Source organism: Phoxinus phoxinus, assembly GCF_949152265.1.
Source record: "Phoxinus phoxinus genome assembly, chromosome: 9".
Lineage (NCBI taxonomy): Eukaryota > Metazoa > Chordata > Actinopteri > Cypriniformes > Leuciscidae > Phoxinus > Phoxinus phoxinus.
This window is the reverse complement of record NC_136884.1, coordinates 14,385,167-14,402,204: the sequence shown is the minus strand read 5'-3', so window position 1 is coordinate 14,402,204 and position 17,038 is coordinate 14,385,167. Positions and strand designations below refer to the sequence as shown.

The window sequence follows — 17,038 nt, the reverse complement described above, 5'->3', positions numbered from 1 at the left end:
ACATGTAGTTAATTATTATTCAGTACTTAAATATATTACACGGTAACAATGACACCTTAAAATAAAGTGTAACCAAGTCATCCTGTGGCCCCCTAGTGGGACCCCTGATCGAAACCCATTGCGCTTTACCAACCAACCATCAATCATAATTAAATTTCATTTTAAAGCTGCTAGATGTTTTGACAGGTTGGCCGTTATAAGCCAGTCCTGGCACAAGTATCAGTTTCTAAGACATAGTATATAGTGTGTATTGTGTTGGTAGTATATACTTATTACAAATTATTTTAATGACTTTCATCCCTCTTGTGTCCATATCATGTATTGGACAAAAATAATAGTAGGTAAAAAATAATGCAAGTAACGAAACTGCATTCTTTAACACACGATTTGAGCTTTACTTTATTGAGGGAGCCAATACACAAAAACAACTACTCACTAAGCAGTGCAGAAAATACGCCATTTACTAATCATCATCATCCAGACTAGAGCAGAGGAGGCGTGGGATCATCGACAACATGGCGGCTATGGAAACACAATCAAAGAAAAAAAAAAAAGCGAGCAGCTCAAAGCCACGACGTTACCAAACATCAATCTTAACGAAGCCAAGAAACAGATTACTCATACAGATTTTATAGCATCGCACACAAACGATGTGAAACCTCGGCCGGGACATTTTCTGCATTCGTTTCCTGAGTACTAGCAGTAGTAGCGCCGAAACAGGAAATGCGCGCTCCCGCAGCTCGATTCTTTTGTTGCAGCAGCAGCTCATGTGCGTCCGTTATTATGACGTAACAGACGTGGTCTGACTTCTGATCAAGTCTCTGTTTAGTTATAATAGAGCTTGGCAACCGACGTCACTGCGCAGTGCATTCTGGGATGTAAACAATAGGGCGCCGCCATACTGTGAGGCCACCACACAAGCCGGTAACCAAAGAAACCATACACAATAGCGCAGTACACAATGTAAGCATATATAAGAATGATTAAAACTAGTTTGAAACAAGGTGGATTGTACAGAGACAAACTCCTACCGGACGCCAAGAAGCGCTATATTGAAAAAATCAACTTGATTGGAAATGTCGATCCTTATGAAGTCCCAACAGACCAGTGGATCCGCGACCCTGACGCCTTACCTCCCATCACATTTCCTGATATTTTTACGTATTTTGTTTGTGGTGTCAGTGCTTATACTGCTGAGCAATTTCGGAACTATAAGTCTCTGGAAGCCCACGTTCAATTTACTAATGGTTGGGTACATGACCTGGAGAGTTTTAAGCCTGTCAGCGGTGAAAACACTGTCGTCCGAACGAAGGTGCTTTCTTTGAGCATTTTTCTATTACAGTGTTTTTTTTGCGTACAATGTAGTTTATGTGTCATTGTACAGCGCAAACTTGTATAACGATAAAAATAAATAAATATAGCCTTAAACAACAGACAAAGTGTAACGTTAGCGAAGTTTGAAGGAGCTAGCGGCTGCTGCTTGTACATGCGCATACACACAAACACAGGGTTCAGTCAGTCAGTCTCTCTCTCTCTCTCTCTCTCTCTCTCTCTCAAATAGCTTTATTGACATGGCGAAATAAATATTTACATTGCCAAAGCATTAATAACCCTATACAATATATACAATAAAAATAAATAAATATAGCCTTAAACAACAGACAAAGTGTAACGTTAGCGAAGTTTGAAGGAGCTAGCGGCTGCTGCTTGTACATGCGCATACACACAAACACAGGGTTCAGTCAGTCAGTCTCTCTCTCTCTCTCTCTCTCTCTCTCTCTCTCTCTCTCTCTCTCTCTCTCTCTCTCTCTCTCTCTCTCTCTATCTCTCTCTCAAATAGCTTTATTGACATGGCGAAATAAATATTTACATTGCCAAAGCATTAATAACCCTATACAATATATACAATAAAAATAAATAAATATAACTAAAGACATACATGAAAATAAACAGCAATAAAATCCTCTATTCTTTCTATCTCTCACACACACACAGTTGCAAAAGCAAACATAGAAGGTTTACGTAGAAAATACATAAACATTACAATATTCTTTACAGTATTAATTTTTTTTTGTCTCTGTTAAGGTCATGCACTCTCAGCGACTGAATGAACCACCTTTAAAGCCATGGGTGATCATCAGCAACAGTGGGAAGGTGGAGTGTGCACACTGCACGTGTATGGCAGGAGTAGCGGAGACATGTACCCATGTAGGGGCTCTGTTATTTAAAGTTGAGGCTACTTTTCGGATTCGTGGGAAAAAAACTGTCACAGATGTACCGGCATACTGGGTTTTGCCCAGCAATTTGAGCAAGATTACAGCTGAAGTGGGGTACAAAATTGACTACACCTCATCTGCTAGGCAAAAAAAAATGCTTGATCAGCGCATAACTGCACCCTCCACTGCGCCAGGCATAAGGAGTCGTGCCAAAAAAAGAAAAATTCCCCAAGCTAAACTTGATGAATTGTCACCCCTGCTTGACACACTGCTGCAGCATAGCAAGGCTGTTGGTTTGTCAGGGATGAATCAGTATTACACAATGTACACAGACACCGTACAGCCCTCTGCAGTGCCCGAATGCCTTGCCACATCTCTGTGTGATAAAATAATAGATTCAAATTCCCTTTCAGCTCTTCATCTAAATTGTGAGAAATACAGAGATGCTGCAAATGTGACTGATGAGCAGGCATCATCTATTGAGATGTGCACAAGACAACAGCATCAATCTTCTGCTTGGTATGCAAGTCGGACTGGAAGAATTACTGCCTCAAACATGCATGCAGTCTTTGCCACCAGTATAGAAAAGCCAGCCCTGACTGTTATTAAAAAGGTGTGCAACCCACAACACACAGTGTCAACTGTACAAACCAGATGGGGTATAGAGCATGAGATGGATGCTCAAAAGACCTACCTTCACACCAGAGCCCCACATCACACTAACCTAAAAGTCGAAAAGTGTGGTTTTATAATTAACCCCAGGTTTCCTGAAGTTGGAGCTTCTCCTGATGGACTTACAATGTGCGATTGCTGTGGGAAAGGCTGCCTTGAAGTTAAGTGTCCCTTCAAATATAGATCAAGCACCATCCAACAGGCCTTAGAAACAAAGGACAAAAACTTCTGTCTTGAGTTGTCCTATGAAAAGCTTCAGCTTAAGAAAACACACAGTTATTACACACAGATGCAGACGCAAATCTTTGTCACTGGATCCAACCACTGTGACCTTGCTGTTTGGACTCTGAAGGACTTTGTAGTCGTACGGGTCTTTCCAGACCAGGAATTCTGGGATCTACGTCTACAGAAAGCACAAAAATTCTTTGAGAAAGTTTGCCTTCCAGAGCTTATAGCAAAATATTACTCAAAGAATACACCAAAGGTACTATAAGCTCACTTGCACAGCCAATGTAGTCTGGGTTTTGCACTGTATATATTTATATATGAAATTTGTTCTCAACATGATTGCACTATATAATAGATATATATATTTGCCGTTTCTGACGATGTTTACAGAGACATGTTTACATTTATCGCTGGAAAAATTAATCAGTTTGTTCTCAACATGATTGCACTGTATACGAGATATGTATTAAGTTTGTTCTCAACATGATTGCACTATATAATATATATATATATTTGCCAATTCTGAAGATGTTTACAGAGACATGTTTACATTTATCGCTGGAAAAATTAATCAGTTTGTTCTCAACATGATTGCACTGTATACGAGATTGTTCTCAACATGATTGCACTGTATACGAGATATGAAGTTTGTTCTCAACATGATTGCACTGTATACGAGATATGAAGTTTGTTCTCAACATGATTGCACTGTATATGATATAAGTTTGATCTCAACATGATTGCACTTTATATAATATATATATTTGCAGTTTCTGAAGATGTTTACATTTATTGCTGAAAAAATTCAAGTTGTTTTTGTACTTGCAAATTTCATTTTTATTAAACCAGTTTATTTCTAAAATTCATATTGCGTCATCCGTTTTTAATAGAAGAATTTAAGTATACACATGTCATCAAAACTAATATATGTCTACAACAGTAATATACATATTTACAACATTAGAATTAAACACTTTTAACATGCAAATTTTTCTAGAAATTCTTATTGTGTCATCTGTTTTCAATAGAACTATTTAAGTATACAAACATGTCATCAAAATGAATATATGTCTACAAAAGTAATATACATATTTACAACATTACAATGAAACCGTTTTAACATGTACATCTTTCATTTTCATCTGGTTTCGCAACCACACTGGGACACATGTTAAGAAGTATACAGCAAACATTCACTATCTTGTCAAGAAGTGTCATCTCCTCCCCCTCACATGGCAGTAACAAACTAATTGGTATTCTCTTATGTAACATTGTGTACTTGTTGCGCAAACTGCCAATCACCCTTTCAACGTGAATCCTCAGGTGTGCTATTGCACGTGTATTTTCCACATCCTTAGCGTCAAGTTGACATCTTCCTTTAGTGAACGCAGGAACTTTGACCTCTGCACACATCATCCCCACACTATCCTTGATATCAAAGCCCCGATCAGCTAGCACTAAGTCACCAGGTAACAGTTTGTTGAGAAGGCCACAGTTCTCAGTTATGTGCTTGTCAGAGGCACGCCCACCCCATCCCTTGGAAATAAATGATATGGCACCTTGTGGTGTAATACCAATGAGGTATTTCATGGTGTGTGTACCTTTGTAATGAGAAAAGGCCTGTGCCCGTGCCTTTAGATTTGATGGCCTTTCTGTGCGTATTTCAAAGCAGTCGACTATAATAGCAACACGTTTCCCAAAAGCTTCCAAAAATTGATGCGGCATTGTAGCTTGTAAGCAATGCCTCTCTGGCCAGCACACCAATGGATTAAGCCGTGCATTTAAAACATCTATGGTGTCAGTAAAGGCAGTAGAAAGAGTATTACGTGACACATGGAAGAGATGGGCAAGGTGCTGTACAGGAAGATCAAGCCTCAGACGTATGAGTGTCAACAAAAGCATTTGAAAGGATGACAACTTTTTGGTAACTGGCAGGAAAGCCTTAACAGTGGTGAACAAAGACAATAAAATAGCAAAGCATGGAATTCCTGTGTAGTACCTGACCTTATTTGTGTCACCCTTTAAGAAGTCCTCATCCATCTTTCTCTTGTTCAGCTCACACCTAAGTTCCCTGTTCTCCTGCAGCAGACGGTTGACTTCTGCACTGTTGCGCTCACAGAACTGACATTCTCTTCTTTGTCTCTTAACTGGCATGTCAACTTCTGCCTGGTTTCCACCTTCCTCATCCTCATCCTCTGCGGCTTCCACATCTGCCCATTCATCTTCTACAGCTCCCACCTCTGCCTCGTCACCACCTGCAGCATCTGCTGCCACTTCTGCCTCGTCACCACCTGCAGCATCTGCTGCCTCGTCACCACCTGCAGCATCTGCTGCCACTTCTGCCTCTGCCTGGTCACCACCTTCCTTTTCTTGTGCTGATCCCACCTGTTCTGCAGTGGTTTCTCCCTGCATTTGGGATTCACCGTCGTCTCCTGCTACTGGCACGGTCATTTGTTGTCGTTGTAATCGACGAGAATACCGGTCTGACTCGGTAGCACGCACTTCAGAGTGTCCCAGGTGCAGTGTTGGAGCCCAGTCAGGATTTGACTCATCCATTTCATAAGATGGTTTCCCTTTAAGAAAACAAGACCTCAATAAATAAATACAAAAAAAAATAAAAAATACTGCAGTGAAACAACTTTTTAAACAACATAGAAAATACATTTTTAAGATGCATATTAAATCAATCACACCTTATTTAACAAAATCATAATATGAAATTAAAATAGGAATGTCTTAAAAAACACAAACATGTGTTGTCCTAAATGTCAGCCCTGTCTGTCACATTAAATAGTATGATAAAAAATGTAATATTCATTTATTTTAACTGTGTAAAGGTGGTGGTATATACACACCATTATGTGTTTTTAAAATATGTTATGTTAAAGTAGTTTCACAGCTATATAAGTGCCTGGTAGTTATTCTGGACTTTTCATTTACTACATTTCACCTAAACATTGTTTATATTTCTCATAGAAATTATAATACCATGTTGGATACAATCAGGGACATGTAATCAATAAGAAAATACTATTTGTAACTATCAAACTAATTCATTAGAAAACCATTCTAATATATACAAATTTGTTAAGGACAGGGCCTGACAATGAAGGTGTAAAACGCTTTAAAAATGTATTTTATTCAAAAATAAAAACATGCTATGATGGCACGATATGCGTTTCCCATAAAGTTAGTTTAAAGTGTCTTCCATACCACTCAATGCTCAGATTAAAGAATAAGATCTATTTTTCTGCAAGATATTTAGAAGTGTCTCTAATTCTTTGACACTCACCTGAATAAAAATGTCTGGAACACACTTTTAACGATCTTGGGATGCTTGAAAAGTTGATGTCTTTTCGTCTTACGGCTGAAATCCACGACAGCCGGCGTCTTTTTGTAACATCCGACACATAGCTTCCTTGATTCTTCCTCCAGACAGGAAAGCTAAAGAAAGACAACGCGTTGTCTAATTTTGTACCTTGTCGGTCGTGTGAACGGACATTGCAACCGACCACACAGCATGTTCGCCCCATAACTTAAAAATGAATGGAAAAATGTAAAATTTATATATTAGCGGACCCCTGGCCTGACAGATTCGCGGAACGGCCTCACAAAATGGCGGCGCTACCCATAGGCCACCGCGACGCTAGAGGCGTTACGTCACGCTGCCAAGCTCTATAGCAGCAGTCGCGTTACCCTTTTAGAGCTCCCAAAAACACACACACACTATGATAAAAACCGCAATATCTACATATGCCTTTAAGAAGTTTTAATTTAGATTAAGAACGTAATGACGTCATGACGCAAAATAAAGAATCTCTGAATAGTTTATAATCGGTTCTTTAAAACGAACCGCCGAACGCCCAAATCAGCTAACGTTAATTTCCAATATTCCGGTGTTTGCGACGATAAAGGCCATTAATTAAACGGGTTATATTAACCAGCGTTTGTTAACGCACTACTGATGACGTACTCCTAAAGAGCTCAATTTACTTTTCGGCAGTGATATTTTCTGGAAAGACCGTGACCGTGACCCCGCCCAATGTGGGCTTTGTGCAGTCAGTGCTGATAGCGAGCGAGGACGCCATCTTCTTGCGATTTTGTGACGCGAAACGAACGAATAATGTTTATTGCCAACTCCGTGGAATGACTCTTCTATTAAGCCGTGTTTTAGAGATCCATTGAGATTTAAGTAAATCAAATGGTTGATGAGATTTGGAGTTAATGGCACCCTACTGTCGTCCACAAACACGGTCGGATCTCCGGGCGCGCCGCTCTCCCCTCGCAGCTCAGTGCCCGCCCACCTTCGGAATTCAGATGATGTCATCGGTAGCCAATCAACACCGAGAAAACAGAACATTGAGCGTATTATTGGTCAAGGGCAATGTCATTCATTCTATTCAGCAAGGCCAGGGAGGGGGAAGAGCGGAGAAAATCGCCATTTTGAAAGCATAACAAAATGAACGATATTATCGACACTGAAGTAATACCCTAGCTCCAGAATTGGTTGAATGTAGCCCGTCTTAATATCCATCTATAATCTCAGTGTCCCGAAAGTTAAAACATAACGATGATTTGACTGGCGTAGGCAATCCTGTGCAATATAACAGCTCGATTTAACTATCTCTTTGGTTTCGTTTTCCTTTTACAGTGCAAATTCGATGATCAGCGCGTCACATCGCAGTTTTCAGCTTTGTCTCGCTGTTTCTCCACTCTGTGTAGCATAGCTCTTCAACTGCAAGTGGTTGGTTTTATAGCACAGACTGCGCATGCGCAGGAGGATGCGGTTTAGATCCAGTTTAGCATGGGGGAGGGTGTTTGTTTGTAGGTTGCTCGGATGAAGCTGTCTGCTTGAAGAGCAACATTTGGAAACTTCTGCAACAATATGTTAACATTAGTTATCTACAAAATGATACAGGTCAATAATTGTATTAAATATCCAATATGTGTGTTATATCTCAACATGAACTTGAGACTTGAAAGGATTTAATTAACTCAAATGGGGGAAAAAACAGAAGAAAAAGAGTGGGTCTGTCCGCAGCCAACAGAAATATTGCCGTTTCATTAGTCTTCTGCAGATGTTTGTGTTTATACTTGTGGTCATCTCACTCCAGTTACCTTGAGCAGAATAAAAAAGAAAACACTGCACTTGTATAAAGGGTTACATAACAGATTTGCAGCCATTTACTGTTTTGGGCCTCACAAGTAGGTGTTCGTATTCAACCATAGTAGGCAATGACTTGCGTAGGCTGCCTCCTGCTTTGTTTTCACCGCATTCTTAAAGCTCTTTTTATTATTTCATAAATGTTTTGACAGTTGGATAGGATATAATGGGGGTAGGGATTCCATAAAAAGGAAACACGTGTAGGGAAAGGGTTGACGATTAGACTTCCACATCAGGAACTTATAAAAAGATTACCACCTACACATGCAGATACAGAATGTTTTATCATTCCAATAAGTGCTCCTAGGTCCATAGGCTTGTTGCTGTGGTCCCCCTCGGTTGAAATTGCGGGGACTCTCCAAAAGCCGTGGGCCCCTAGAATCGTCTTCACCTTTCACCCCTAGCAATGGCCCTGAGTGCTCCTCAGCTGCAATCTACTGGTTATAGTGGTAATTCGTGTCTTTTTGGTTTGCCACCAAGTGTTAGTTTTCCTACATCTTGAAACTTTTAGTTTTACAAATGGGGACAATCTTTGAAAAATGAACGAAGAATATTTTGTCATCACATTGAAAATATTTTTTTTTTGTTATTGAAGTGCTGGAAAAAAATTTGTGAAACACTTGAAAGATCTTGATAAGTGCTTGAATTTCACATTCAAAAGGTTGTACGAATCATGAAATGAATAAGCCCTAGCGATCTTCCTCTGAATCCACACTTTAATTTAATAATCCTCATATCAAGGTTGCATATTTTGCGCTCGCATGCACCCTTCTGAAAGCTAAATTGACCAATCGGACACCCAAATGACACGTGCATGCAGTGGCCATTGTAAGTCCGCAAGTGCCCCATTTTGGGACAGTGCCTAAACCTGTTCTGAGCTTGTGCTGCCTATATTGGTAACAGTTGATAAACGGTCCGCACTACGCTGCTCAAACGAGTAGCGCAGTTTCGTTCTGCTTTTGTTTAGGGAGGCATGGCCCGCAAATGCTCCCACTTGGCGCTGGCCATTATGGATGCCAAAAGGCAGGGAATTAATTTAGTACAATGCTCACAGTGCATAGGTATTCCATAGTGGCTAGTTGTTTATTTTACATCGGTTATATAACATTATTGAGCTCCAATGTGGGATTAATGGCTCTTCTTAAATTGTGTAAAATAGGTGTCAATTTCAGACACAACCATTGTTTTTTCAGTTAATTAAGTGTATAGACACCATGAAATCCAAATAGACAATTCTTATTTTTTTATGGAATATTACCATATTTATTATATAAATGCTTTATCTGTGTACATCATCATTTAAACTTTTTTTTTTTTGTAATGTGCCTTTGTGATCAATTCCCGTTGTACAAAATCAAGTAACGTTACCGCCCAACATTTTTTCTTGTTCGAGAAGCAGTTTCACTCTATATTAGCAACATGGAAAAAAAGGTTAACTTACTTTCCATGCTGACTTAACAACGTGTGATTGAGTACACACTATTTATACTACAAAATGGCATGGAAGCACGTGAATTGGGACGCACCTTAACTCTGGCATTTTTCTCAAGAAAATTAAAAAGATAAGATCTAATCCAGTTTGAAAGTCATCTTGGGTTCAGGGTAATATTAGTGACCCCCTGATCTTAATAGCAGTATTTTTATCCATTAATTGTACCCTTCTTTAGGCATGCATCTCGCTAGGCCAAGCCTTTAAGCCAGGCTGACTTCTCCACGGCGGGCTGCAGCACTCCTCTATGTTTGGACTGTATGATGAGAAGAATGCGCGCTCCCGTTAGCCGTGTATGAACTCTCTCTCCTGCACGCGCGCGCCCCTGAGGTTCTGCTCTGGGAAACCCCGCGGAATGAAGAGGCGGAGCGCGCAGTGACAGAGAGCCGGGCGGGGGCGCGCGGGGGGAGGCGGAGTCACGGCACTTCTGCCAGGGCCGCCATTTTTGCACAGGGAAAAGAGACAGGATAGAAGGGATCCAGTTTCTAACTGTCGGCATAGATATGGACAAAAATATCAGGTTTTAACAGACTCAAACTGTACATTTGGATTAGAGCACCACAAGGCGAAATACAAGTGCTACACAGCGCGATTTGTAAAGCTTTGTTACACATCCGCAGTGGAGAGCGAAGTATTGTTTTGGTTGTGGTAGATCAGGCGGCGGGGTCTCACCCGAGTCCCCCGTGTCTTTATTCACAGTTATTACAGTGGACATCAACGGTAAGTACCTGCTGAAATCCTACAACTATCTGTTTGTTTATTGGAGAGGGTTGTTTGATGCCAGTGGCTAACAGACTTGCTGAAGAGGGTCCATCCTTGTGTAGATGCTGAAACCTGAGGCTTGTATTATTAGTTTACCTTCAAATGAGTTGTAATTGCAACACTGCTATGCATTTGTCAGCCCTCCTTTTGATGTATAAATCCCACCTGGTTTGTTGTAAAGAGGGCAATCCGAGCAGTGTATGTGTGTGTGCGTGTATGACTTAATTTAGCAGCTAAAGTGGCTAGCTAGCTCACACCCACATTTAATGCTCCACAAAAGGAAAGATCTTGAATTATAACGCTGATTTTCTAAGTTAACAACTAGTAAAAGCTGTGCACAACTGTAGCGGAAACTCGTCGTTTCTCTTGCGTTGTTGTAAAGCGGCGAGCTACACCAGCAGTCACTGGAGAAATGCTAGCAAGTTAGCCAACCAAGAAAGAAACAGATCAAGACTCAGTATAATCTCTTTACGTTAACGTTACATGGCTGGGATGTGCCACAAAAACAGCTTGGAGTGGTTTAATTGTGGGAGAAGTCGTGGACGTCCCACGATATGTATTCCCGCCACTTATCTTCAAACTGTATGCTCATTTGCACGTTTACGATTGTTTACACGTGTTTTAGATGTGCATTTTACAGAATGAGAGGTGTGAAATGATTAAAATGGCACGTTGTGCTCTGACAGAGCCTGCAACAACAGGGCTTTTGTTTACACCTTTCAACTCCAGTTACCCATTCACTAACTAGGTCCACTCTTACCCCATACCCAGCCCGCAAACATATACTTTAACGCCTATTGATTCATATCATGTATTAAGTATTATGACCCTCTTAAATACGTTGGTGTGGATTTTAAGCTGTTGTTTCGTGGATTTGCGCTAATCGTTGCTCAGAATATGACGTGGGACTACTTAGCACAATAATGTGTTGATTTAGCAAAGAGGGCATAAAGTGAGCGCTTATTTAGTGGCTGTCTGATGTGTTTTGTGTGCTGATAATGAGTGCTGCAGCTGTGGGGGAGGGGGTTCGGGCTCGGTTCATGTAGTCAAATCTGCTTTAGCTTCTTCTCAAAGTGGACCAGAGCCGCGCTGCTTTACAAGCGAACTGCGCAGTTGTGCCAATTATAGTGAACACGCAGTCATTCGACGCGCTTTTATGTTGAGAAAGATTTGGGTTGATATTTATTGTTGGAAATTTGATTTATACGTCTGTGTAAGGAAATTAAGACGCTCGAGCGTTTCAATATCTATGCGCATTAGCATAGCAAGCTAAGCAGTTAGCTTCACCGATTAGCTTTTCGCGAGGATGTTGAATTAGTCGACCCGACGCGATTAGTTCTGCTTTTATAGACTTTCTAACATATTATTTGGTTATTTAACAGCCAAACGAAGTCGTTAAAACGCGCTTCCCCTCTCAGAAAACCGTGTGTATTGTGAGGTAATTTGAGGTTGGCTAGTTGTCGTCGGTCACAATCGCTAGCTACGCAGAAACGACGCAAACTCTTTGTTCCAGCACAAAAACAGCGCATTTGACAAATAGATACTTAAGCATGTGTGAAAAGATGGGTTTCTTGTTATCTTGGCCGTTTTCTGTCAAATATCAGCGAGTCTTCGAGCGCAGTATTTCCTCTCAGGTGCTTAGTGAAAATGGCGGATGAGTTGATGTTGTGGTAATGAAAGCCTCCACACCCCTAGATCAACTCTCACACACTGCAGCGCCAACACACTCACCCACAGGCAAGTGCACAACACACACCAGAAAAAATACAGTGCTGCTGTGTTTCACCAAATATGAGTATAGTATGCGTCCATTTCGTTCACTAAACGTTTAGCACATACATTTTTAACTAACTTATACCGATATGCTAGACATGCAACCTTGTTGCTAAAACTGGATAAGCATCATGAATGAAAACACAACACTCATCTCAACTCATTCATGAAGCACAGTATAATAAACGATAAGCAACGTTAATCTGTCGTTTCACCCTTTTACGGTTTCCCCCTCAAAGGCCTATTTGATAATTTGTGTCTTTATTTAAAGATAAAGTGTGTTTAAGTGTTCTAAACGAGAGACATTAGCAATATGTTATGCCATAGTTAAAAGAATAAACAACATGCAGCTCTTTGTGGAAGGAACAGAGGAAAATGGGATTTATTAACCACACTCATCTTTGTGTTTCATAGTCACCAAACAGTTAATCTTGTTCCTTTCTTGTTTTAGACTACATCACAAACAATGCATTCTAGGGCTGGGCGGTATGATGAAATCTATATTGTTGCTTCAATATAAAGCATCAATTGATATATTGTGGTATGTAAAGTACACACAGTGTAGGACTGCTTAGTTTTTAATTGCTTACAGTGATAAAGAAACATGAATGAATGGAAAAAATGCCTCTCTCAGGTCTGTTTCATGCGTGAACATTCAAATACACTAGGGGTGTTCACGCATAGTTAAATACGAATATTCAATCTGTAATAATTATAAAAAAAAGAAAAATGCAATTCTAGTTTTGCTACATTTTGCTTTGCTGGCTGTAAATGCAGTGAATCCACTCTAAAACATGCCATTCTTAAGCATGCCAACAAAAACTCAGTTTAACTAAATGCTTTGGGTTGCACTGTGAAGTGTTTTTGAACAAGTTGATTGTATTTGATGACAATGTCTACACCAAGGCACGTGCAAAGTTTGAAATTACTTTGATCAAAATGGTATTACTTTTGTTTTGATCTAATGAATCAACATGTTGTGTGCAAAAACATAGTTGGGTGAAACTGAGTTATTATAATATTACCTCCACAATGAGAAATCGTTACGAACCATCGTTATTGACCAGTCGAATGAGGAAAGACAGCTGTCCATCACTGCATTCACGACTATCAACTTATCTGACAGCACAATTATCTCGAGACATATGCTTCCTTTAAGTTTCGTCAAAGAGAGATGGGTTTAAGAACAGAAAACACAGAGCATTAAAAGACGCTTTGCTTAGCTCACTGTTATCTTTGTGTCCCTGCAACGTCTGTGTCAGAAGCGTTTTCTCTGCAGCCGGCCTTCTTGTTAATCAGACTCACAAGCCAACTTTCACCCAAGCATGTGGATATTCTTGTTTTTCTCAACATGAACACGTGAAACAATACAAACACAATAACCATATGCTAACTCTAGGGTTCATGTTCTGTACCGTAATTGGCGCAGTGTGCTTTATTAGCGTTTTTATTTCATTCGCTTTGTTTGAGCTTAAATTCTTTTGTTCTGTACACATTGTATAATGAAAACCTCAAGATATAATGCAAGTTTGTTGTGTATAATCATAAGCTTGTTTGGAAATAGTGACAAAAACATAATGATTAAAACATTTATTTCTCATCAAACTTCAATTAAATAAATGAATATTAAAATTATGAGGCAGGTCTTCACGTAAACAGTGAATTTTCTTATTACACAAACTGTGTTGATGATAATTGTTTATTAAAAATTATTGTATATTTGAAGACTGTGTGTAGAGACCTATTGTAATCTAACCCTAACTTAAAACAGTTTTTCATTTCTCCTATTGTTTGTTCTTTGCATCTTTGTTCTTATGTTTACTCGCAAAGATAATATATCAAAAATAACTAGCCCTAGGCTATATTGGGATGTATTGTTATCGTGACACTTTCTCAGATTGTGAAATCAGATTTTGGTCATACCACCCACCTCAAACACATTCTTTTATGATTAGCCTAGTTTACTTAACTGGAAATTTCTACTTCTATGAAAGGTTTGTGTTGTGCCAGGAACCTGTGTGTGCATTGCCTCACCTAAAGAATAGACAGGAAACGAGATGTTGCTTAAGCTCGAGCACAACCATCTGCATCTGAAAACTACTCGGCAATAACCGTTTTGGTTCAATAACCGCACTGAGGACTATGACTTTATTTGAGAGTGCCGTTAAGTTTACTGCAGTATTGAAAAGAGCGCAACCCACACGGCTGTGTCATATTTCTCTCATGATTACTGCTCCCTCCCTCTGGTCAGCGGGGAGTTTACACTTTACAGGTCCAGAAGAATGTGGTTATTCATCAGAGCGGTTTGATGGGGTAAACATGGGCCCTAATGCGTAATGAATAGACGATGATGCTGCAAAAAGGTAATCTTGATCTTGGATAGGAAGCAGGCGAGGGACTGTTCATGCGTGAACTGATTGCCCATCATCGGGGGGCTTCAGTTATCCATCAGGTCGAGGTGGCACGCTGTATTTGGATGCTGATGTTTGTTTTATCGCTCTTAATGTGCCTAGTTTCTTCCCCTCCGCCTGATGCATATTGTAGCTTTTGAGGGCAGGTGGAAAAGCTTACAGGGTCAAGCTGTGAGATAACATCTGTGATTCGATTGTTTCTCTTTTGACATTGACAAAGACCTCCCCCTCCCGAGCTCTCCTTTCACCTCACATCCACTGGTCGTGGCAGATGTATGACTTTTTGGAAAGTTTGCTGGGGTCCACCCATATAACTGTGTGTGGGTGCACCGCTCAAGGCCTCATCCGGCATAGCATACGTTACATTAACATTGTAAATGTTTTCATCAATAGAAATCACTCACTTGGTGTCTTTAACCACAGAGCTGTTCCCATAAGTTTTGGCACTCCGGTAGTGTTTGGAAAGGCTTCCCGTAATAAAAACCAAGGCGTTGCTCCAACAGCTTTTTAAAACGCCAATTTCTTCGTATTTTATGTAGCAGCCAATGATATGTGCGTGTTTTCTGGCCTCTCTGGCGCAAACTTTGCCAGCCACGGCCGAGATGGTGATCTGAGATATTTGCCCAACACATGCTTCGGACCCTTTTTCCACACGACACCATATTAGGCTGAGCTTCAAGATGGTCACAAAGGCATGAACACATTTTTTGTCATTTCTGATGGCATAAATGCTGATTTTCTTCATGAAAACTTTTATTTTTTTACATCCATGGCTCCTTTTTCGCATGGAAAAGCTTGCGTCTGTGCTTGCGTGCAGATAACGAGAGGAGCAGGCTGTGGTTTTCTGACAGGCGTTTCCTGTAGGTGGAGGTCCAATCGTTGGCATGTATTGGTGTGACATCACAGTGAGGCTGTGCAGCTGTACGAAGAGGATGGAACATCAGCCTACGCACATCAACACACAGCTCACAACTCAGACAGCGATGCTAGAGAGAAGTGATCCACGCGGAGAACGGAGCAGAAGCAAGCTTAGCTGCACAAAACAGTTGTGTTTAACATGATAAACGTAGTGCTGATCAACCACGCTGTTGTCGCATTCGACGGAAGCACAGTGGATGAACCTGAACACTTGACTTGATCTTATGTTTTACGTAATCTGTCATTTTTAAGGTCATTGCACCCTGGGGATGCATGGAAAAGTGAAGGTTGCTTGTGACGACTGACAACAAGTGAAGTCTTGTATTACGTTTTGACATAATAAAGCCATTATATATTGCTTTCACTTGATTTCACATCTACCTAAAAGATTGAAACGTGCAATTCCGCTCGGCATAAACAACTCAACAACAGCTGCACTCACCATCCTGTCTGGTTGTCATGTCACACTCGCATCCCAGCCTCACTGCGCATGGGTGACTCGGAGCTGTGTGTGTGAGAGGCCATGGGCAGTGTCTGTTTGTTCTCTGTGTTGACAGAGGGATGGAGAAGTGAAGTACCCCCCTCAGGAGAGCTCGAGGTTAGAAAGGGAAAGAGAGGCAGGTGGTTTAGAATCGTAGTCTCAGGTGACGCATCTATGATCGCATTGCGCACACTGGAACAAACACATGCCAAAACCTGACAAACAATCCCCTTCCAGAGCACATCCAGGTTGCTCGACTTGGATGAGGTCATAAACTTTAAAGATACGTTGTTTTTATATTTATAGTCCATGTTTTATCAACCTGAGGTGTGGTGAAGCCAGTATGCCGGTAGATAGGTCCACCGGGAGGCCTGTTAGTGCCGTAAGGTCACGTGAGGGACGTGCGGGGAGGAGCTGTGGGCTCAGGTAACATGTTTTTGTTTGCTGGCTGTAACCGAGCTCTCAAAGGGCCCTAGCTACATGACAGGTGTCCCATAGAGCAGGCAGACAAGGGTGCAGTACTCATTTATAAATGTGCGAATGTTATTGTGTGGTGTTTGTGATGTAATGGTGCGAGCCAGGCATGAAATCAATCATGAAACTGTGACATCATGAAGTCTGAGTGGCCCAGACTGTCCTTTTCGCCCATGGCACTATTGCAATTGATTAATTCGGCCCCTGTACATCCGGACATATACATACACTTTGATAATGCCATTAACTAAGAGGAAGGGAATTTGTCTTGGTTTGTTTTTTTGGGTTTTGTGTTATGGATGTGAGTCATTCCTTACTTTGTACATATTTTGGAGGATAGGTGTGCTATTAGTTTTCTAAAAGTGAAGCGATGCGATGGCCAAGTATGGTCACCACCCATACTCTGTGTTTGTCCTCTGCATTTAACCTATCCAAGTTAGTGCACACACA

The 17,038-nt window shown here is 40.7% G+C and overlaps 3 protein-coding genes across 7 annotated transcripts in view; 2 read left to right on the top strand and 1 right to left on the bottom strand.

The window, feature by feature from the left end:
• The first annotated feature begins 869 nt into the window (after window positions 1-869).
• On the top strand, window positions 870-3,982 carry LOC307003588 (uncharacterized protein). Its single transcript, XM_079622231.1, has 2 exons — window positions 870-1,312; window positions 2,086-3,982. Exons 1-2 carry the CDS (start codon window positions 980-982, stop codon window positions 3,379-3,381), a joined length of 1,629 nt encoding a protein of 542 aa, XP_079478357.1. The 5' UTR covers window positions 870-979; the 3' UTR covers window positions 3,382-3,982.
• On the bottom strand, window positions 3,927-7,881 carry LOC307003587 (uncharacterized protein). The gene is made up of 2 exons (XM_079622230.1): window positions 6,409-7,881; window positions 3,927-5,689 (listed from the first exon to the last, which is right to left on the bottom strand). Exons 1-2 carry the CDS (start codon window positions 6,647-6,649, stop codon window positions 4,233-4,235), a joined length of 1,698 nt encoding a protein of 565 aa, XP_079478356.1. The 5' UTR covers window positions 6,650-7,881; the 3' UTR covers window positions 3,927-4,232.
• Window positions 7,882-9,854: 1,973 nt separating this feature from the next.
• kmt2e (lysine (K)-specific methyltransferase 2E) overlaps window positions 9,855-17,038 on the top strand; it is a 30,871-nt gene continuing 23,687 nt past the window's right edge. For 4 of the 5 annotated variants that reach the window (XM_079622218.1, XM_079622217.1, XM_079622216.1 and 1 more), the window contains exon 1: window positions 9,855-10,489. The gene's annotated coding sequence lies outside the window, so the exon portion shown is untranslated. Of the gene's footprint in view, window positions 10,490-11,520; window positions 12,269-17,038 lie in introns of those variants that run through there. The other variant, XM_079622215.1, reaches the window with a different exon arrangement.

Coding starts and splice junctions, on each gene's coding strand:
- LOC307003588 (XM_079622231.1), top strand. CDS start 980: ATGATTAAAACTAGTTTGAAACAAGGTGGATTGTACAGAGACAAACTC. Junction 1,313..2,085: donor ACACTGTCGTCCGAACGAAG/GTGCTTTCTTTG, acceptor GTCTCTGTTAAG/GTCATGCACTCTCAGCGACT.
- LOC307003587 (XM_079622230.1), bottom strand. CDS start 6,649: ATGGGGCGAACATGCTGTGTGGTCGGTTGCAATGTCCGTTCACACGAC. Junction 5,690..6,408: donor TTCCAGACATTTTTATTCAG/GTGAGTGTCAAA, acceptor GTTTTCTTAAAG/GGAAACCATCTTATGAAATG.